Below are 23,188 nucleotides of genomic sequence, written 5' to 3'. Positions count from 1 at the left end.
CTAGGTATTTCCATAATGGAAAAGGGGTGGCCTGTACTAGAGAAGTGCAAATTCTGTAAATTATACAGTGCTACCTGAATTGTAGTTGTCTGGTGATATCTAAATCCTAAAAAGAAATATCCAAAGCCATTAAAGTGATGAAACAAAGTAGTTGAAAGATAAGAAAGGAATGCTATGAATAAGGTCTAAAAGTCAGGGACCTATAAAAGATAATAAAATAGACTTGCTGAGTGTGGTGGTGCGTACCTTTAAACCTAGCACATGGTAGGCCAAGGTGGGCAGGTCTCTGGGAGTTCCAGGCCAAGCTGTAAGCCCTTTGTAAAAATGGAAGTCCAGGCAGGTAAGGGATGGGGCTCAGAGCTAGAGTACCTGCTTAAATATGCATGAGGGCCTTGGGTTGGATCCCCAGGACCCCTGCACTCCCAAGTAAAATTAATCCTGAATGATGAAACCCAGTAAGTTATTACTACATACTTTAGCTGAATTTTTTTCTTCATTTCCTTATTTCCTCACTCTTCTTTATTCAGATGGGGTCTCAGATAGCTCAAGTTAATTCCTGATTCTCCTGCCTCTGCTTTCTAACCACTGAGATTTGGAGTGGATGCTACCACTAGCAACATACTAAATGCTTTCTTTCAAGAACTCCTTTTTAAAAGCACAAATAAACTTGGAGAAGAATTCTGCAAACACCAATGATGGGCCAGAAAAATGACTCTGTAGGTTAGAGAGCTTTCTATGCAGGCATTAAGGACCTGAGTTCAGACCCTGGATCCTAAATCAAAAAGTTGGGTGTGGCCATGCAAAGCTGTAATTCAAGTGCCCTCCAGGGTGCAGATAGGAGGCTCTCTGGGGCTTGCTGGCACTCAGTCTAACTCCAGATTCAGTGAGACAATTTGTCTTTAGGAAATAAGGTGAAGAGTCATACGGAAGGACATCCAATGTCTTCCTCTGGCCTCTACAGGCACATGCAGCTTCCCTTCACGTGTATACTTTTGTAATAATATAATGTAAATATATTTATATAATAATATTAACACATACCAGACAGACACACACACACAATACCACTAATGAAATGTGGCTGTCCTCTTTCCTTCAAGCAAACATTTCTAAAATGATAAACAGAGGCAGCTTACTTTCTGGGCCTATAACAACTATCATATACAAGTGATATAAATGGAAATTGAAGGTCACTTTTAGAATCAAGAATTTAGGAACAACTAAGATCTTACTCCATATAAAGGGGTCATTTCTATAGAAAAAAATATACACTACAAAAAAGACAACTGCTTCTCAGTCTTTTGGCTAAGGTCAAATGTAAAAAAATATGATGCTACAGAAGATGATAAACATAAGATGCTTTTTAACATTCATTCTTTTATTGCTAAACATCAAATTATAACAAGTTTGATATCAAGTTAAAGCCTACAAATGAATTACAGCTCACTCAAAAGAGTCATTGAAAAAAATATCTGTGTGCCACTAGTATTTGGGTGCTAAATAAATACCAAGGTTACAATGATGACAAAAGCAACATTGCTATGAAGCATATGTTTACAATTTGCTGTTAGCACAGACAATGACCTAGAAGCAATTACAAAAAAAGTCAAGTTTAATTGCATGTCTCTTCAAACTGAGATGCTAAAAATAGTATACAACATTCTCTACAATTGTGGATGATTAAGATAAAAACCTTAAAATGTAAACAATGCAGAATAGGAACTCTGAGAATAAAGTTTTACTGTTGAACAAAGTGACAACACAAAAAGATACCTCTTCGAGTCACCAACATAATTCGTTTTTTCCCAATATAATAGTTGCTCTACAGAAATCATAAAGATGATAATACACCAGGGACATAAAGACCTTCCAAGTTTTTTTTTTTAATGTTAACATATATTTACAGTAAATATTCAACAATCCTTTTTACAACTTACTTAAATAGAAGCATGCTTTTCTATCCATAAATAACACTAATCATCATCCATTCAAGCACATTAAGCACTTCTGATAGCTCATGCACTGTGCAGGGAGGCAAAGAGTATGAAGGACACAGTCCTCAAAGTAGAAGAGCCCACAGTGTGGCTGAAGAGACACTATGTAACATCTCCTTTCTTAAGCCATTTTCATACAAATCTGTTGAACTTCCAGGAGGGAAGTTCCCAAGCCCTGACCTTAAGATTAGCTGACAGAGGTGTTTAGCGGCAGCCAGTGTGAAATGAGGTTTTGTTTTGTTGTTGCTATCAATCAGAAAATGATGTTAATGGAGAGAATTGTGGCCTATGGGGTAGAGTGCTTGCTAGCATGTTTGAGGCCCTGGGCTCGATAAGTACCACACCAAACATTAATTGTTTTCCTCAGTATTGAAAAAAATATTTACACACATACATTTTAATTAGTAAACTGCTTAATGCATGCAATCAAGTTAATTATGTGAGTATTTCACAGCATTCTCTAAGCTTTACCTGAAAAGGTCTGTGCATTTTTAGTATGCAAATACAGATTGGTCCTGAGTGACCTTAGAAGACAACGATGACATATTTTCTGGGATAAAAAATAGTAATGTGTATGATTTTAGTACTATTAGTAACTAATGGCCCATCACTAACAAAATCTCAAAATAATATCAGTGTATGATTCCTATTAAAGAATGAAGACAAATTTGTAATAAAGTCTAAAAAATTTCTAAAAATCGATTTAAAAGTTTTAGGCGCTTAAGAGAACTACTGTTCTGAAAAAGGTAACCTCAGGAAGTACTTTACTTCAGGAGGGAGGTATATATCTGGCTATTAATGAATGAATCATTGCTTTTTGTTACCTTTAATATGCATGTTTCATCAAATGTGTATTTTTTTTCATGACAGAAACAGTATGTGCGTATATTCTTAAGACTAACAGGTTCACACCAGTCAGTTGACTCTCAGAATTTCCCAGGGTTGCATTGCTATGCCACAAGACCATCTATTTCTAGACTCTGGGAAATCTACATTTGTGAAGCTATTCTCATTATACTACCAAATCTTTGTGTACTCAAGGAGGTAGCTTAGGGGGAGATGGAAAGCAAAGATAAGGTGTTTAATCCCCCAACAGATTAAAACATACTAGGTGCTGGTGAGGACAGAGTATGGCTCAGGGTTGAATGTTGTTGCAGCACAAAGGAAAAAAATAAGTCTACCCTGGAAGAGTTTCAAGCCGCAAAGCTCTAGGAAGTAACTAGGTTTGCTGAAGTACCTGTTGTGTTGTGATCTGTTGGAGGATTCACCTTAGTTCCCAAGTCCACCTCTAACAGCCTGAGCTCACATGCTGCTGTGGCAGATGCCTCCTGCAGCATACTCTATAGAACAAGGCTAGTATGTTGTGAGAGTGTGGAGATACACTGTGAAAACGGTAATACTTTCGTGACCAAATGGTCTTCATCACATCACAGGCCTTCTCTACTTTCAACGTTGCCCATTGATTTGGTGTCACTTGCACAGATTTGCTTTCATGTTAACAGATACTTCATAGAATTTGACCGGTTTAATTGTTTTTAGACTTTGGTATTCAGAGTATAGATTAATACACCATTAAATTGTAAAATATCTTTTCCACCAAGATAAAGACAGAGTTATAAAACCAAGATCACTTGCTCAATTTTCCATTTAACCAAAGTCTAGTCTCCCTCAAATCCTTAATGGTGTGTGTGTGTGTGTGTGTGTGTGTGTGTGTGTGTGTTTGTATTTGAAACAGGGTCTTGCTATGTAGCCAGTTCTGGCCTGGAATCCACCACGTAGCTAAAGATGGATGGCCTTGAATTCATGATACTTTTATGTTGGGATTATAGGTGTGTATCACCACATCATCCTAATGGCACTTTTCAGTAAATTTGACCTGGGACAGGATATTGCTGAGTGGTCAAAAGCTCTCTTAGCAGAAGTAGCATTAGTAAGGCCGTGGTTTCAAACACTAGTAGTATAGACAGACATACACACACACACACACACACACACACACACACACACACACACGCACAATTTTCCCACCACATTCTGCTGTTCCTTTTACTATCCCCAAATGCTATATAGTCACACAAATTGGAATTACATGAATGAATTTTCACTTCTTTTACAAATTGTCCCACAAACATTCAAAGTTTGCACATTCAATCTTTAAAACTATGATGTAGTCAGGAATTATGCTTTTCATTTTTTCCACCCCTTCTCTACTACAGAGTTTGCATTTTCTAGATATAGTAGGAGCTCAAAGATGTTGGCCAAGATGGTTTAAGGAAACACTTTACATTTCACACCTAGTAAGAATTTCAGTGGCAACAGATATTACCACATAGCTGTACTCCAAATATTCGGTCGGAGGAGAGTAAATATTACCGTGCTGTAACCATCCAGAGTCCCAGTGTCACATTGGCAGCCAAAAGTAAACTGCCACCAAGCAAGATGAAAAATCCTATCAGATCTTTGACATCATTGTCTCCAATCACTGAGGTAAGGGTAGCATCCAGGAAAGAGTTTAAAATCCATTGACCATCCAAGGCAAAGCAGGGCACTGCATTAACAATAGCCAGAGCTCCAGAAAGAGAGATCAGGTATCTGGGTGAAGATCAGTTAAGGAGATAGCTATGAAGTGCAAATGAAAATCAGCTTTTGAAGTCTGAAGACACTGAACTGAGTTGTGAGACTACCAGACGTTTCTCTAGTTTAAGTCTTTCTTATAAACAAAACAACGCACTTTTAATCCCAGCACTTGGGAGGCAGAAGCAGGTGGGTTTTTCTAAGTATGAGGCCAGCCTAGTGTACAAAGCAAGTTCCAAGACAGCCAAGCTGTTACACGGAGAAAACCTGTTTTGAAAACCAAAACCAACCACCCAAACAACAATAGCAACAAAACCAAAGCAAATGAAAATTAAAGCGGGGCAGTGGTGGCATTCAGGAGGTAAAGGCAGGCAGATCTCTGTGAGTTCCAGGTCAGCCTGGCCTCCAGAGTGAATTCCAGGACAGCAGGGGCTACACAGAGGAACCTTGTTTTATTTAACCCCGCCCCCAAACACCAAAAAACCCTAAATATTATGTTTATAGCTCTATTATTTTAAAAAATGAGTTAATATTACCTTGAAGTTCAAAAATGTTGAATCGAAAAGCAAAGGCCAACTACACATAGACAGACTAACAAATCTACAATGAATTCCTGAAAAGATTAAGTTTCAGTGATATAACAAAGAGAAAGGACTAAGAAATAAAGGGAAAGATTTGCCACCAATCTTAGGGTCTTGTACACGCTAGGCAATATTCTGCCACTGAGCTATAATATAATTATTATTATTTTGAGACTGTGTCTTGCTGCCCAGGCTGGTCCTCAGCCTCCCAAGTGTTTGGATTATAAAAAAACACACCAACACACGAGTCCCAAAATTACTTTAAAAAACATTTTTACTTTATGTGTGTGTGTCTGTGTATGCCTGTGTACATGTGTACCACATGCCTGAAGGTCAGAAGAGGTGATTGGATGCCCTGGAATTGGAGTTACAGATGGTTGTGCACCACTATGTCGGTGCTGGAAATGGAACCTTGATTCTCTGGGAGAGCAGTCAGTACTCCTAATTGCTGAGCCTCCTTTCCAACCTCAAAAATACTTTAAAAAATATATTTATTTCATTATTTCTGTGTATGTGTGTGCTTGTGTACAGATATGAATGCACATGTGTACAAAGTTTGGGTAACTGTGTAGACCAAAAGAAGGAGTCAGACCTCCAGGAGACGGAATTATAGGGGTTGGGAACCACTCAATGTGGGTGTTGGGAACCAAACTCAGATTATCTCAAAGAACAGCAAGTGCTCTTAAACAAGGAGTCATCTCAGTTTTTTTTTTTTTTTTTTTTTTAATATTAGTTACAGTTTATTAACTTTGTATCCCAGCTGTAACCAGCTCCCTCATTCCTTCCCAATCAGGGTCAGATGAAAGGGTAGGAGGTCCTCCCCTATCAGTGGACTTGGAAAGGGGCTGGGAGGAGATTGTTACCACATTTTATTTTATAGTAGCTAATACAGAATTTTGACCCTTGAGCTGTTGTATTTTACTCTAATCTATAAGGTTATCAAAAAGTCTTTCTGGGACAACATCAACAGTCTTCAAGGTACAATCTTACCTTTCAGTTGCCCAGAATTTATTAATCAGCTTAATGATTGATCACCTCAGTAACTGATGCTTCATCTTTTATAAACACCTTGAAAATTATACTCTGAAGATGTATTATGGGTTCTTTCCTTCCTGTACCTTTCTTTTTCGTAGGTTTGTTTAAATATCTCCATTATATTTCCTCTAAAACTATATGCTTTTGTGGGGCTAGAGAGATGGCTCAGCAGAGCACTGGTTGCTCGATTTCCCGTACCCACAGGGCAGCTCAGAATAATATTTAACTCATTTCTGACACCCTTTTCTGGCCTCCATGAGTATTGCATGCACATGACACATAGTCATACCTGAGGTGCCTTGGTAGATGAGTGCCTCCTGGAATTTGAGGAAACTGAAGCTGGCAGAGAGCAGTGGAGACAGGAGAAGCTCCTGTGAGGGGAGCCTGCCCTCTCTATTATGCAGCAGGTGTTTCTGGGAAGCCAAGACACTGTGATGCCCACTGTCCTTCCTGCAAGATCCTCCTTTCTGTATCTTAACTTTTTTCCATAGCTGACAAGAGTTTTCTTCACTGACTTTTCCCTCATATATAAAACCTGATCTCGAAAGGGGAGGAGGTCCTCCCCTATCAGTGGACTTGGAAAGGGGCAGGGAGGAGATGAGGGAGGGAGGGTGGGATTGGGAGGGAATGAGGGAGGGGGATACAGCTGGGATACAAAGTTAACAAAATGTAACTAATAAGAAAAAAAAAACACCTTATCTCTTTGATCTTTAAGGTTTCCTTTTCAGTTGTAAGCAATTAAATGATAAGGCCTCTGTTTGTAATGCTCTACTCAAGGTAAAAAGGATGACGTTAAGGTAAAAAGGATGACGTCACAAACAGCACACTTTTACAGCACTTTTCAAACCAAACCAGAAAGGATACTTGACAAATGTCTCCACAATCACTGGCAGATCTATGCTTAGAAAGTTGAAACGTGGGATAAAACTTGTGATGCTCACTAAAAATAAAAAAGAAAAGAAAACAAGGAATAATAAATATTATTCATAGCAGATATGCAACAACATTTTAAGTTTACCATAGAGTCAAAATTTGTACTCATGTATTAAACTGGCTGAGCAAATCTTTCCTATACATGTGTAAGCAAGGTATATACCTCGCATATATGTATGTATATGTGTGTATATGGATATGAATATATGTATATAAAATATATATAAATACAAAAAATATAAATAATCAACACTTGGGAAGCAGATGCATAAGGATCTTTGTGAAGGATCCTTGTGAGTCTAGCCTGGTCTATATAGCAAGCTCCAGGTCAGCCAGAGTTATACAATAGGACAATGTCTCAAAGAAAAAAAAAGAAAGAAAGAACAAAAGAAAGAGGGAGGGAGAGAGGAAGAAAAAAGTTATTCTCAAACATACTAAAAATAGTAGAATGAAAAAACTCATATCTTAAGGTATACTTGTTTTGAGGTTACAGCTAACATAAAGCACACTATATACCAATTATGACTACCAAATACAAAGTGTGACTTGAAAATATAACTTTTATCAAAAGCATTCTTATTTTTTCAAAGAGATGTATTCTTTCTTTTTTTTCTGAGACAGGGTTTCTCTGTGTAGCCTTAGCTGTCCTGGACTCACTTTGTAGACCAGTGGCCTTGAAGTCAGAGAGACCTGCCTGCCTCTGCCTCCCCGAGTGCTAGGATTGCAGGCATGCACTACTGTGCTTAGCTTCAAAGAACTATATTCTAAAAAGTGCATTTGTTCCAAGTATTATGTCATTTAATGATTGCTTCTTTATTGCTAAGATAAAGATTAATATGGGGGAATCTTTAAATTCCCTCTGCTCTGTGGGTTCCATAACCCTGTTTGGGTCCAAAACATTTAAAATGTATATAGTCATTAGGCAAAACTCATAGTACACATTTCTAAATTAATCCCAACTAAAACCATTTCTTCATTTATTGAGATTATGCTCAATAGCTGCATCCTTGAGTCACTTAATATCAAACCAATAAACAAGAAAAATGATGCAGGTTGTCTTTCACTATATAACTACAAAGCTAGCTGGGTGTGGTGACACATACTTTTAATGCCAGCATTTGGGAGGCAGAGGCAGGCAGATCTCTAAATTTGAGGACAGTCTGGACTACAAAGTGAGGGCAAGAACAGCCAGGGCTACACAGAGAAACCCTGTCTCAACAAACAAACAAACAACTCAAAAACTATAAAACAGCTTTTTGTTTGGTGGTGCACGCCTGCAGTCCCAGCACTCGGGATGCAGCAGCAGGCATATCTCTGAGTTTGAGGTGAGCTTGGTATGTGTAGCAAGCTCCAGCCAGCCAGGGCTACTTGGTGATTGTCTGTCTAAAAGCAAAAACAAAATAATCACGAAGCAATACCTTTTAAGGAATAACATAAAACGCAAATATTCATCTACTGCTAAGTGAATAAAGAAACTGGTCAGCCATGGATAAATAAGCCAGTTGTAAAATATTCAGTTTAAATGAAACTTAGAGAACAGGCACATTTATAGAAACAGAAAGTATCTTAGCGGCTCCCATAGGTGAGGGATGTTGGGGAGACATAAGGAGTGATCGTTGCAGACCTCTGAAAATATTAAAAAGTACCAAATTACATACTTTAAGTAGGGGAATTATATGGCAAAATATTTTTAAAAGTAACATATGGAATCCTGTACAATAAAATAAGTTGAACTATATAACCAGTAATGTGGGGAAGTTATATATTTAGTACAATCAACTTGTTACTATGAAATGACCGTGATAAAATTATATTCATGTTGGGTTGAGGATAAAGCTCAGGTGGTAGAGTGCTTGCCTAGGACCATATAAAAAGGGAATGGCAGTGTACCCCCTATAAGCCTAGCACTCAGAAAGTGAAAGCAGGATGATCAGGAAGTCAAGACTGTCTGCAGTGGTATAGGGTGTTTAAGGCCAGTCTTGGATACATGAGACCCTGTCTGAAAAGACAGAAACAGTCACGTGACGTGTATTTTTATTTACTTTGGTAATGGTGAGAGCATGGAGGTCTTGCCGCGAGAGGTTTGGAGCATTTTTTAAACTCTTGGAAAAAAATCTGAGAGATTCTCTATCTGATTTGGGCAAAAATTAGAGGGAAGAAAAAAGAAGTGTCATTCTGCATAGGCTGATTATTTTTCTTCTACTTAAATTCCACTTAATGCTTAAGAACAAGTTACTAAAATTTTGATAAGTGACCAAATTTATAATAAATGGAATCAACATGAGAATTGGTATCTGAGAATAAATATGATCCTAATAATTTTTAAGAGTCTATGCAAGTAACACCCACCTGTGTAGTGAAGATGCAGTGGGTGCCCTACATACAGCATATCAATTTGTGGTGGATGTTTCACCTTTATTAATCGAGTGTGAGTTTCCAAAGATGGTACTATACAGAAGCTTGAACTTGAGCTGCTTCTGCAATCTTTATTGCTTCTACAAACTTGAGTAGCTTCAACTGCTTTCCGAGCAGGTAGACATGTATGCTAAAAATACAAAGTTAGGCAATGTTAAAAGTTATTTATTAACAAGAAATATGTATGTTGCATTGCTTTATGTTTTTCTTGTCACTGAGCAGATTAGGAATGACCTTGATAGGAAAGGAATGCTATTAATGCACACCTACTATAAAGTAAATTTCAACATTCCATTTGTGCTATATAGTATATCAAACCACTACTCATTTTTAGATTCTTAGATTAAAATGTAATCTGAAACACAGAGATTTTAATTAACCAACACACACTAGAGCCCAGCATGCCTTTATTCCTGGTATTTGGGAGGCAGAGGCAGGTGGATCTCTGTGAGTTTGAGGCCAGCCTGGTCTACAGAGTGAGTCTAGGACACCCAAGGCTACACAGAGAAAACCCATCTCAAAAATCTAAAAAAAAAAAAAAAAAAAAAAAAAAAAAAAATGGATATGCTTTTGCTGGGCATGGTGGCACATGCCTTTAATCCCAGCCCTGGGGAGACAGAGGCAGGGAGATCTCTGTGAGTGAGAGGCCAGGCTAGTCTACAAAGTGAGTCCAGGGCAGCCAGGCCTCTGTTACACAGAGAAACCCCATCTCAACAAAACAAAACAAAAACAAAAACAAAAACAAACACAAACAAACAAACAAAAAACCCACAAAGTAGATAAAGATAGAAGGTATTACAGTTTTTGTTTTAGCTTGGGGACAACTTACCAAACGCTTATTAAAATTATTTCTGTAGGAAAAGCACACATCTGTGAGGCTATGATTGTTACAGCATTCAGTAGAACCATCTAGTCGTTTGTATGCTAAAGAGAAACACAGTACTTAGAATTGATTACATAGAAGTATATTTGTAATAAAAATTCTGCTTTTTAAAGACAAAAACTGTAAGTAGAATGGTATATAAATCTGGAAGCAACTGATAATGCAGTGTCTAGATTGAGTTATAGATTGATTTTATAATACTAAAAAGGTACCCTATTTGAAACTAAAAGCTGTTTCAGGGGCTTGGCATTAGTATAGCTCAACAGGTGCAACATTTATACAGCAAATGTGGAACTGTGGGTTTGATCCCTGGCATCCTATAAGCTAGGCAAAGTGGCACACACAGATGTTTAGAGAATTGATTTGATTCAGCATTTCACCAGGAGGTGAAGGCAGAAGGACCAAAAGTTCAAGCTCATCTTCAGTTAAGTACTGAGTTCAAGACCAACTTGGACTACATGAGAGTCTGTCCAAAAAGAAAAAGGAAAAAAGACAGAAAAGAAAAAAAAGCAGCTGCACTTATTCCAAGTGAGTTGTCCTTATAAACTGAGCCACCCATAAAGCTAAAGCTGGAGTGACTGTTAAGTCCTGTGATAGTAACTCCAGGTTCTTTCTGAAGTATAGTGAAGAAGGGCCTATCCACTTCTGAAAAGTGACTTTTCAGAGTAAGGGACTCTGGCAAATGTTTCAACCTCAAAGAAGATCTGTCATGAAAAAGAGAAAATATTAATGAAAAAGAGAATACCAGACATCTGATGCCTCCCGATCTTACAACACAAAGTACCAAGCATCTTGAAGGAGGGAAGAGGGTGGGAAGAAAAAGAGATGGAGACAGACACACAGTGAGGGAAGGAGGGAGGAAGGAGGGAAGGGGGAGGGGAGGAAAAGCTAAGGAAGGTGTGAGAGAAAGAGAAAGAAAAGAATCCTGAATCAAATTGAGCCTCTGAATTTGACAAAAACAGACTATGTAAAGTTTGAGAAAACAAGCGACCCAGTTTCAATAAACACATGCCATTTCAAAAACAAGCAGAATTGTGATAAACTGAAGAGATTTAGAGGGCATAGCAACACCATAACACTCAATTAAAAAAAAAAAAAACAAAAAACCAAAAAGAGGGTTTGAGGAGCACGGGTGCGGTCGCCAGCGCCGAGCGCTTGTCACCATGCCTCGGAAAATTGAGGAAATAAAGGACTTTCTGCTCACAGCCCGGCGGAAGGATGCCAAATCTGTGAAGATCAAGAAGAACAAGGATAATGTGAAGTTTAAGGTTCGCTGCAGCAGGTACTTTACACCCTGGTCATCACAGACAAGAAGGCAGAGAAGCTGAAGCAGTCCCTACCCCCTGGTTTGGCAGTGAAGGAGCTGAAATGAACCAGTCCTCTGCATTTAACTATTAAAAATTCTGGAAAGTCAAAAACAAAAAACAAAAAACAAAAAAAAAAAAAAACTAAGAATAAAAACATAGGTTTGGGGCTGGTGAAATAGCTCAGTGAGTAAAGGCACTTGTCACTCAACTATGCAAGCCTGGTGATCTGATTCCATCCCTAGAACCCACAGAAAGGTGGAAGGAGAGAAAAAAAAAAAAAAAACTTCACAAATATTCCTTCCACATACATGCACATAATAAGGAAATGTAGAAATAAAGAAAATGGCTGAGGGATATATGGAAGATTAAATCTGAAAAGAATTTGGGAGGCAACATTTTCAGACTGAAATAAATTTAGCAGATTCTCAGGAGGAACTTGCTTCAGCCATTTCACCTGCTGCACAGGACAACAGACCTACTTCTCGGGTCTTTTTGGCAGTCAATATAATCTCCCCTGAATTTCCAGTATATAAAACATTGAAGACCACTACACTAGATACACTAGATAGATGTGTACATGTTAGCGTTCACGTATAGCCACTAGAACTGTTTCTGTTTAGGTATATTTTAGCAAGAAAGGAAAGGGATTCTTTTAAATGTACAGATGGCACTGTGTTTGCCAATTTCCTTGAATTTATTTCCATCTTTCCTTATTGCATTTCTGTGTGTTATTACAGAATGCTTACACATTGATCTTAGTTGTTTGGTTGTTAGCTATTAATTTTTTATCTGTTCACACAATAGCACATATAGGTTTAACTCAGTGGTCATCTAGCACCAAAGGGAAAATGCTTCTGTAAAGCATTGCTTCTTGTTATGTTTAAAATATGAGACACAGCTGAGACAGGGAGAGATTTTTTTCCACCAGGGAAGAGCATATCAACTGGTCATCCATTGCTGAATACTCAGTACTGAAAACATACATACAAGTAACATTATACAACTGAACACGTTATATTTAGGAATGTATATGTATACACATATACATATATGCGTACAATAACAATTAGTGAAAATAGAAGTCATGAATTTGAAGGCGAATACGGAGGGGTATATGAGAGGATTTGGAGGGATGAAAGGAAGAAATGTTGCAACTATATTATAATCTCAAAAATGCTCAAAATTAGACTTAAATTTAGATATAATTATGTGTCTACACATGTCATACTACATTGGAGTATTTACTAAAATGTAGCTAAGAAATTAGAGCTGATGGTTGCTTTGATTTTTTATTTTTGTTGGTGGTTGTAATGGGAATTGAACCTTGAGCCTCACACACAGGGAGGCAAACACTCTACTACTGAGCTACACACCCACACCCCATCTTGTTAAGCTTGGATGCTGATTTTACACGTTTAAAATTTTTTTCCTGTGGTATGAAAGATGGAACTCAGATGCTTGTACACATTGTGCAAATCTACTACTGAGTTTATGCACTTGGCCCAAACAGAAGTGTTTTGAAAGCAGAAATAAGTAGAAACTAGAATTCTAAAAGTCAAATATAATATTATAAAATAAATTAAAGTCCAATAATATGTAATAAAGGAAACATATCCAACACACCAAGAAAAATATCTATTAGTTTGGGCCTATTTACTTCAATTACTTGCTTTAAAATAATTAAAACAAAATAAATCTATAGCTATCATTTTAGGGTTAGTAATGAAAGGGACTGGTCTGGTACTATACATTCTAGTGCTAATTTCTGGCCCCCAAGATCTGATTGAGCCCAGAGGAGCGCATGTCAGCCCATTCTCACATACACCTGGATTTTGTTGTGTAAATCTTATTCTACCTAATTTAAAGTTAATTGCTTAATACAGCTGCTGAAGCCCTTAACTGGACAGAAGAGAAGTAAGCAGAGTTTAGGTCCCCATGCTTGGGGTCTCAGAGGAGAGAGAGAGAGAGGAGAAGCAGAAGATGTAGCAGAAAAAGAGCTGGAGAGAAGGTTCTTGCCACTGGATGAGACAGACTAGGAGCAGGTAGCCAAAGGAAGTATGCCCTGAGGACAGACTGATGGAGCAGAAGCTACCCAGGAGTCATCAGATTGGCAAGTGACCAGCATTTATGTGGGTTTTAAAGGTAGTAGAATTAGAATAGCTCAGGGCCTGCCCAGAATAGTGCCTATAGCTTAATAATAAATCATATTGTCTCTGTGTAAATCACTGGGGAACTAGCTGGTTAAAGAAAAATATCTACTAATAGTTGCTCTACTAATTTTATATTTATATTCATATCTTTTTATATATGAATATAAATACAAAATTAGCACAGTGGCAGTTATCCTTTAACCACCTATTTATCCAAATAACAACACAGGGAGACTATGATTTATTCTGCACAATACTGAATAATTATTACTCTATCCTAAACCTCCAAGCTAATCTAGCTTCCTCCCAGCCAAAATCCCCATCATACTTGCATTTTTCATCCACGCCTAGCTTCAGTTCTCTTCTACTGATGCTTCCTGGATCTCTCCTCATGGCTCAATCCCCTTTCTCTCTTTCTCCTCCCCTCCCTCGACCCAGGTGTCCCACTCCATTCTTTCTATAGCTCAGTATTGGCTGGTTCGTGTTTTATTGGCAAGTTAAAGAGGATAGTGAGCATATTTACACAAACTTGAGAAGGAGATACTTAGAATAAACATAACAAAGCATGTTCAGACTGAAACCAGATAGTGGACAGAGAAACCAGCATTTGAATAATGTAAGGGTAACTATACACAGTGCACAATAACATTATGCCAACATTTCCCCCTTTAAGTCCAATAAAAGGCTCTTTATCTTTCAATAGTAAACTGTATAGAATTTGAAGCATTGTGTTATATCAAGAAAATGCACACACCTCTAACTGGGAAGGTTAATTGTTGTAACGCTGATGCACTTATACAGTAGCCGATTTGGGGTTCATATGCAATGGTGTCTAAACATTCATTCCAATCTTGCACATTAGTAACAGGGCAATCCTGTAGATGAGTGACAAGGTCTCCCACAAAAAGTCCTCTGGGTCCAATGGCAGGTGAGTCCTTGGGAAGAAGGAAAATCAAATCAGACAATATATGATAACAAGCTATAACCAATGTAAAGTAGCCATAGTAATAGAAACTGTACTAATTAAAAGTAAAAAAAAAATTTTTTTGGTTTTTCAAGACAGGGTTTCTCTGTGTAGCCTTGGCTATCCTAGACTCACATTGTAGACTAGTCTGGCCTCAACCTCACAGAGATTTGCCTTCCTCTGCCACCCCAATGCTGGGATTATAGGCATGCATCATAGTGCCCAGCTAAGTAGAATACTTTTAAACATTTTATTAGTTCTTTGGGAATTTCACACACTGTATTTTTAATTTATTAACACCTCCCCCAACTCCTTCTAAATACCATCTCCATTTTCCAATCAACTTGGAGTTTTCTTCAAAGCAGAATATTCTGAATAATACATAAAATAAACCATCTCTAAATCCAAAATTTATTGCCAAACTATTACAATTGCGTTCCTCAGTTTGCAATGATTATGACGTTTTAACAACTTAACAAAAAACTACTTATTGATTATTAACATAAAAATAACAAAGCGGTAGGGAATATAACACAGGTATGTACCTAGTCCTGAGTTTGATCCCTAGCAGCACAAAAACAAAACAAAAAAAAAAAAAAAACCACCACCACCACCAACAACAAAAAAACTATGAGGTTCTAGAGACATGACTCAGTGGTTAAGAGCAATGACTCCTCTTCCAGAAGATCCAGTTTCCATTTCCTGCACCCATACAATGGCTCACAACAGTCATTAACTCAAGTTCCAGGGGATCTAACGCACTCTTCTTGCCTCCATGTGCTAGGCACCCAAGTGGTAGTCAGACAGTGGCAAAACACACCTCCATGCACATAAAATGAAGTTTAAAAGTAAAACAAACAAACCCAAACTTTTTAACATAAGAAGAAAAATTTTAAAAAAAAGAACTAGATCTAATGAACCACTCTCAAGGGGAGGGTACCACATCTAGAAGTATAGGGGTGGACAGCACAAATTGGAGCCCACGGGTTAACAGATTATAAGGGAAAAAGAAGACACAAAGTTGTGGGAGATGACAGGGAGGTGGGCGCAGATCTGGATGGAGTTAGGAAGGAGTAAATAGGCTCAAAATATATTTAAAATTAAAAAAACAAATAGAACAAATGTGTGCCTCTGAATATAAACAAATGCTGTCATTATAAAAATTAAAAAGTAAGTGAACAGAATGGTGGTATCTCTAAAGTCAGCACTCAGGGTCTGAAGGCCAGATGTTTAGAAGTTCAAAATCATTCTTTATTACATAGCAACTTTGAGGTAAACCTAGGGCTGTGTGAACTTCTTCCTCTTCCACATAATAAATAATGTTCAAAAGCAAAATTTAAAACAATAACATGAACTGTCAGTCCAGAGAACACCTTATGAAATAAAGATACTGTCTACATCAGAAAAACCTTTTTGTGCTTTATCCAACTCAGTAGCTTTTCCTTCCTTAGGATTGCTGCCTTTCAGGATGCTAAACTTTCCTTTTTTTTTTTTTTTTTTTTTTTTTTACTTTCATGATGTCATATTATGCACATATGCCTGAAAATGTTTAATTTTTCTGTTTGAAAACTCAAGAATAAAATCACACCACATTGTAAAAAAAAAAAAAATTTAAAAAGTAAGATGGTTCAGAAGTTAAAAATATTGGCTGTTCTTCCAGAGGTCCTGAGTTCAATTCCTGGCAACCACATGGAGGCTCACAACCATCTATAGTGAGATCTGGTGCCCTCTTTTGGTGTATAGGCACACAAGCAGGCATAATGTTGTATCAATAACAAATAAATAAATAAATAAATAAATAATTTTTAGGAAGAGTAAGTTTGGTGTGGTGGCACATACCTATAATCTCTGCACTTGGGGAAGCAGAGGCAGGTGGGACCTCTAATGAGTTTGAGGTTACCCAGGGTTACATTTAGACCCTGCCTCAAAATGAATGAATGAATGAATAAATAAATAAATAAATAAATAAATAAGTAAACAAAAATCTATGTAAGCATTCAAGGGAAAAACAAAACAAAACTAACCCAAACTTTGCAGAAACAGAAGCTGGAGATCTGAGTTTGGATCTCCAGAATCCCCCTCCCCAACAGATACTCTGGCTTATACCTGTAATCCTGGTACTGAAGAAGCAGATACAGTAAGATCCCTGGGGCTTCCTCACCGGTTACTATAGAGATATTGGTGAGCTTCAGGTTCAATGAGCGACCCTATCTCAAAAATTAAGGAGAAGGGCTAGAGAGATGGTTTAGAGGTTTACAGTACTCTGTTATTTCTGGAAACCCAGGGTTTTATTTCCAGCAACCACAGAGTGGCTTATAACTCACAACTGTTTATAACTCCAGGTCTAGGGGGATTCAAAGTCCTTTTCTGGTTTCCACGGGAAACAGATAGGTACAGACATACATGTAGGCAAAACATCCATAAACAAAAAATATTACAGTTTTAAAAAATAACTGTGTGGTAGTGTATACTCTTAGTCCTAGGACTTAGAAGGCAGAGGTAGGAGAATCTCTAAGTTTGAGGCCAGTTTACTCTATGTAGTGAGTTTCAGAACATGTAGGGATACATATTGAGATCCAATCTCAATAAACAAGCAAATAAATAAATAAATATTGTGGAAAAGCATTGAGGAAAACACATGATGTCAACCTCTGGCTTCCACATATATCAGCACACACTTGCATCTGCACACACACATGTATACACCCACATGAATAGACTATAATCACACACAAAATACTTGCTAATTCAAGTGCAAGACAGCTCACATTTGAGTTCCCGGCACCTATGTCGGATGGCTCACAAGCAGCTCTAACTCCAGCTCTAGGGGATCCTAGACCTTCTTCTAGACTTTGTGGGCACTTGTTGCACTTCCAGAGGACCTGAACGCAGTTCCCAGCATCCACATCAGGCAGCTCACAACCACCTCTAACTCCAGCTTCAAGGGATCAAATACCGTCTTCCAGAAGGCCTTTGCTGGCACCCACATGTGTACGGCATACACAAACATTGAACACATTTTTTACAATTTTAATAGAAACTTTTATATCCTTAGTGGCCAAAACCACAAGACAAGTCTTTACATAAATAGCCCCAAAGACATAAACAAAGGCAATTTTCCCCTTGCAAAGATATGAACAAAGACTTGAGAGCATCACCATAGCTATCAAAGCACAGAACTGGCAGTAACTCATAACTTCTACAGGATGTTTTATTCTGAATTCTCAGTAGTGTTTTAAAAATCAGAAATGTAAAACAGAGCAATAAAAATAAATGATTAATTTTATCAATAAACCACACATGCAAAATCTTGATATTACCGCTTTGGCTCCGAACAGAAAAGTAATTTACATCACATTAAAAAATCCATCACTGATTTTGCATGTGAAAGTTTTTAAGTATTACGGTAGGGTGAAAGAACACCTAGGTGACTCCTTATTTACCTCTGCGACTTCAGTGATAAGTACCCCAACTCCCGTGTAGTAAAACGGCAAGAGGATTACTGGGAGGAGAACAAGAGCTAAAACACCAAGGACAGCAAGGACAAAATTATGCCATATACCTGAAAGAAGAGAGAACAAAAGTAGTTAGACAAGAATAATGTAGTTTGTAGGACTTCATAACACATGGGCATAAGACCATAAGTAGACCAGGAGTTATAAGGCAGAGGGATCTACTTATTGCTACAGCAGACACAGGCTCATTATGAGTCTGCCTTTGTTTCAGATACTAAAATCTGAAATGCACATAATACTGTAATTATGAAGACTATGTGATTACGCTTTAATATAAATAGAATCAACACCTAATTATGCCTTTTTATAGAGTATATAATAATATAAACTGTATCTCATCGATTTAAACATACGCATGTTCTTTGATAGAAACCTCAAGTATATACAAATCAAAGTCAGGGAGAAATTAGAAAGCAAAATTCTTAGGGCTGGGAAAGTGGTTCAGTAGGTAAAACTCTTGCTGTGCAAGCATACAAACCAGAACTGAGATCCCTAGAATTTGCATAAAGCCATGTACAGGGGCACCTATGTGCAATCTCAGCACTGGGGGTGAAAACAGGTATATCCTGTGCTCACTGGATAGCCATTCTAAAACCATGAGCTTTAGGTGCAGTAAAAAAACACTGTCTCACCAAAGGGGAAAAAAAAAAAAGATGTGGACATCTCTGGCTTCCACAAGTGCATGCTAGGGTGAGTGCAACTATGCATATACCACACACACACACACACACACACACACACACACACACACGCATGCACGTCTGAAAACTTTGAATTTCAATTATAAGTGGATGTTAGACACATAATACAGGATAAACATACTAAAATCTGTACACCCAAATAAGCTAATCAAGAAGGAGGACCCTGGATAAGATGCTCAATCCTCATTAAGAAAGGCAAACGTGATGGACATCAGAAGAGGGAGAAAAATAGAACAGGAGCCTACCACAGAGGGCCTCTGAAAGACTCTATCCAGCAGTGTATCAAAGCAGATGCTGAGAATCATAGCCCAACTTTTGGCAGAGTGCAGGAGAAGCGGGAGATAGAAAGACCTGGAGGGGATAGGAGCTCCACAAGGAAAGCAACAGAAACAACAACAAAAAAAAAATCTAGGCACAGGGGTCTTTTCTGAGACTGATACTCTAAGGACCATGCATGGAGATAACCTAGAACCTAGATGTAGCCCATGGAAGCTCAGTGTCCAATTGGGTTCCCTAGTAATGGGAACAGGGACTGTCTCTGACATGAACTCAGTGGCTGGCTCTTTGATCACCTCCCCCTGATAGGGAACAGTCTTACCAGGCCACAGAGGAAGACAAGGCAGCCAGTCCTGATGAGACCTAATAGGCTAGGGTCAGATGGAAGGGGAGGAGGACCTCCCCTATTAGTGGACTTGGGGAGGGGCACGGCAGGAGATGAGGGAGGGATTGGGAGGGAAGAGGGATGGAGCTACAGCTGGGATACAAAGTGAATAAACTGTAATTTATAAAAAAAATAATTAAAAAATAAATTAATTAAAAATTTTTGAATTTCCGGACAGTATCCCCCCAAAAAAGGAACTCTTAAAAAAGATACTGTTTTAATTTTATTAAATCATATAGAGAGTAGCATTATTGGTATGATTGGTACCTCATATGATAGAACACAAAAGAATAAACCATGAAGAAAGTGGGCTTTTTTTGTTTTTGTGCATGTGTATTTGTGCATGCACATGCACGAGTGTGCATGAGTGTTGAGGTCAACGGTTGACATCAGGTATTTTCTTCATTCATTCTGTACTTCTTCCCCCTTCCTTTTAGTTTTTGAGATAGGGTCTCTTCTGAACCTGAAGCTCATGAAATCAACTGTTTTCATGGCTTTTTCTGTGTGTGCTGAATATTTAAATGCACATTCTCCTGCTTGTGAGACTAATACTTTACCAACTGCGCCAACTTGCCAACTCCAGGTTTAAAAGTCAGATCCAGCAACTTTTAAAATCTAGTTTATAATAATTATATATAATAATGACTGTCGTGGTGGTATCTCCATACATGTACATAAGGTTTTTGGAACAAACTAGAAAACGATGATTCAGTAGTTAAAAGTACTTTCTGCATTAACCCAAGGACCCGAGGTCAATACCTGGATCCCATGGTGAGATCCTAAAAACTGACTTCTGCAAATTGGCTTCTGCCTCACAGGTCCCATGGACAGGTGCCTGCATACACACAAAAACATTCTTTAACAATTTTGAAAACTGTTATCAATTCAAAATGTTAAATTATGTTAGTGTGTGTGTATGCTCATGTGTGGTACAGTGTACAAACGGAAGCCAAAGGACAACTTGTTAGAGAAGGTTTTTGCTTTCTCCCATGTGGGGCCTGGTTACTGAACTCAGGACCTAAGGCTTGCCAGCAAATACCTTTATCCACCAAGGTGAATCAATATCTCGGTATCAAATTATTTATCAAACATAGTTTGCTTATTTTTGACATTTTTTTTCCTATATTTGCTGTCTCATTAATCCCATGTCTTAGATCTGGTACACATGAATTATAAACCTACCATTACAAATTGATTAGCTGGACAGTGGTGGCGTATACCTTTAATCCCATGCCACAGGAGGCAGAGGCAGGTAGATCCGACTTTGAGGTCAGCCTGGTCTATAAGTGAGTTCCAGCACAGCCAGGGATACATAGAACTCTATCTCGAAAAACAAATAAAAAAAAAATCTTTATGTGTGTGAGTGAACCTGTGGAAACCAGATATATAAACTATAAGAGCCACTGAAGCTGGAGGCACAGGTGGTTGCAAGATGCACTATGTGGGTGCTGGGAACTGAACGTGGGTCATCTAGAAGAACATATGCTCTTAAGCACTCAGCCTTTTCTCCACCCCATAAAGTTATTTATTTATAAAGTTCCCTATTAACTATCGCTTAACCTGCTTTTAACAGCATGTGATAAATAGCTTGCTTTTATCGTTTGTGTACCTAAGTAAGGATGCATGTGCAAGACAGTGCTGAGCAGGTGCTGGGAAGGCGGCTGCAGCTGCGGAAGAGCTCAAGCATTGCTCCACCACTGAGACAGCACCACTCCTGCCAAGGTCTACCTTGAAGCCTAAATAGGCCTCAAGGATGAGTGGTGGGGAGTAGGAGGGTGATGGTTCATCAGACCAAAAAAAAAAAAAAATGTGCAAACAACAAAGAATGTGCTAACAAAGGGACAAACAGGCTGGAGTAGTTGACCATGAAACTAAAGATCTTCCTGCAGAAGAGACCAAAAACAAGACTCCAGACTCTAAAATATGACAGAGCAGCCAAGTCAGACAAAATGTGCAATTTTTTTCTGTCTCCCTCCTTGTACAACCTAGAGGAATTTTTTGTTGTTTTCCGAAGCAGGGTTTCTCTGTGTAGCCTTTGCTGACCTGGACTTGATTTGTAGACTAAGATGGCTTCGAACTCGCAGAGAAATGCCTGCTGCCTCTGTCTCTATGAGTGCTAGGATTAAAGATGTGTATCACCACAGCCCAGTTTTCCAGAGGGTTATTTTTATTCAACTACTTTGTAAATGCAGTGTTTAGTAGCTCTAGGAGCATCTATTAAAAGAGGAAAATTCCACTTCATCATATTTTTTGTGCAAGGTATTTTTTAAAGGGATGAAATAATTTTTTTTTTTTTTTCTGGTACAAACAGAATAATAGTGGGATGGATAACTGAACCAGGGAAGGCTATCACTATCTTGGGGTTCAACATAACAGTCCACAGAGGAGGGTCTAGTTTTAGTGCATTTTTGTCTGGAGTATTATTAATGACATTTGGTCTCATGTTTATAGTAGAACCTGTTTCTTAAAAAAAAAAATTCCTTGGTCCTGGCCTGCCGGAACCATGTGCCCCCTGAAACATCTCTCTTCACGGTTCTCTGGCTGTCCAGTTTCCCTAACAATTTTGATAATGTGCTGTGTGAAAATCTGAGAATGTGGTACATGTTCTGTAAAACTGTGAAGTAGTGGAAGTGAAGATTATGAGACTGTTCCAGGAGATCATCTTAAGAAAAATTTGCCAACAAATTTGAAGCTGACATATAACTGGAGTAATTGGTTAAAACAAAACACAATACATGGCTCTAGATTTTTGGTACATGTGTCAAGAATTGTGTACAAGCTAAAATGTCTAGTGACCCTCAACCAATAACATGTCATGAAATGGGGGACATAAAGAATGTATGTGTAAGGGAATGAGAAATAATTTACATGCTTTCCTCCCCCAAATTATATTCCATGTTATCAAGTTTAGTTTTTGACAAAACAAAAACAAAACAAACAAACAAACAAACAAACACCCAGGATTTTCCCGTGTAACCCAAGCTGTCCTCAAACTGAGAACCATTTTGCTTTTCAAGTTGCTGGTACTACCGGTTTAATCCACCACACCTGACTTTGTAGACCAGGCTGGCCTCGAACTCAAGAGATCTGCCTGTCTCTGCCTCCCAGAGTGCTGGGATTACAGGCGTGCACTACCAAGCACAGCTGAATTCTAATTATTTATTATGAGTAAGCCCTGACATTTTATATGGTTCTTTTCAGTTCTACTATCTGAGAGCTATTTTGCTTGTTGCCTATTAATATCTTTGGAATTTTTGAAAATTAGGCTGTACTTTAAAAACTAATTTGTATACACACAGAGGAATTTGTTTTTTGTAACACATAATTTTTTTTCTCCTCTAAGATTTGTTTCTCTTTAGTTCCCTATTCTGTGCACTTTAATTTTTGGTATGCTCATATCAGAAAGGGTGGTATACACCTGTAATTCCAGCATTCAGGAAACTTAGACAGAAGTGAGGGCAATCTGAGCTACATA

At 38.1% G+C, this 23,188-nt stretch overlaps 1 protein-coding gene and 1 pseudogene across 2 annotated transcripts in view; one reads left to right on the top strand and one right to left on the bottom strand.

The window, feature by feature from the left end:
- Nucleotides 1-1,357: 1,357 nt before the first annotated feature.
- Nucleotides 1,358-23,188, bottom strand: part of Mbtps2 (membrane bound transcription factor peptidase, site 2) — a 50,104-nt gene continuing 28,273 nt past the window's right edge. For both annotated transcript variants that reach the window (XM_060375625.1, XM_060375624.1), the window contains 6 exons: nt 18,280-18,398; nt 14,627-14,807; nt 10,362-10,456; nt 9,467-9,662; nt 7,049-7,124; nt 1,358-4,586 (listed from right to left, as the gene is read on the bottom strand). In XM_060375625.1, coding sequence (XP_060231608.1) covers nt 4,364-4,586; nt 7,049-7,124; nt 9,467-9,662; nt 10,362-10,456; nt 14,627-14,807; nt 18,280-18,398 — 890 coding nt within the window. In that variant the 3' untranslated portion in view covers nt 1,358-4,363. The remainder of the gene's footprint in view (nt 4,587-7,048; nt 7,125-9,466; nt 9,663-10,361; nt 10,457-14,626; nt 14,808-18,279; nt 18,399-23,188) is intronic.
- Nucleotides 11,536-11,787, top strand: LOC110543903 (large ribosomal subunit protein eL38-like; annotated as a pseudogene).

The sequence above is a fragment of the Meriones unguiculatus genome, chromosome X (genome assembly GCF_030254825.1).
Source record: "Meriones unguiculatus strain TT.TT164.6M chromosome X, Bangor_MerUng_6.1, whole genome shotgun sequence".
In the NCBI taxonomy this organism is placed as follows: domain Eukaryota; kingdom Metazoa; phylum Chordata; class Mammalia; order Rodentia; family Muridae; genus Meriones; species Meriones unguiculatus.
The sequence above is the reverse complement of the archived record's forward strand: the minus strand, read 5'-3'. Positions and strand labels throughout refer to the sequence as shown.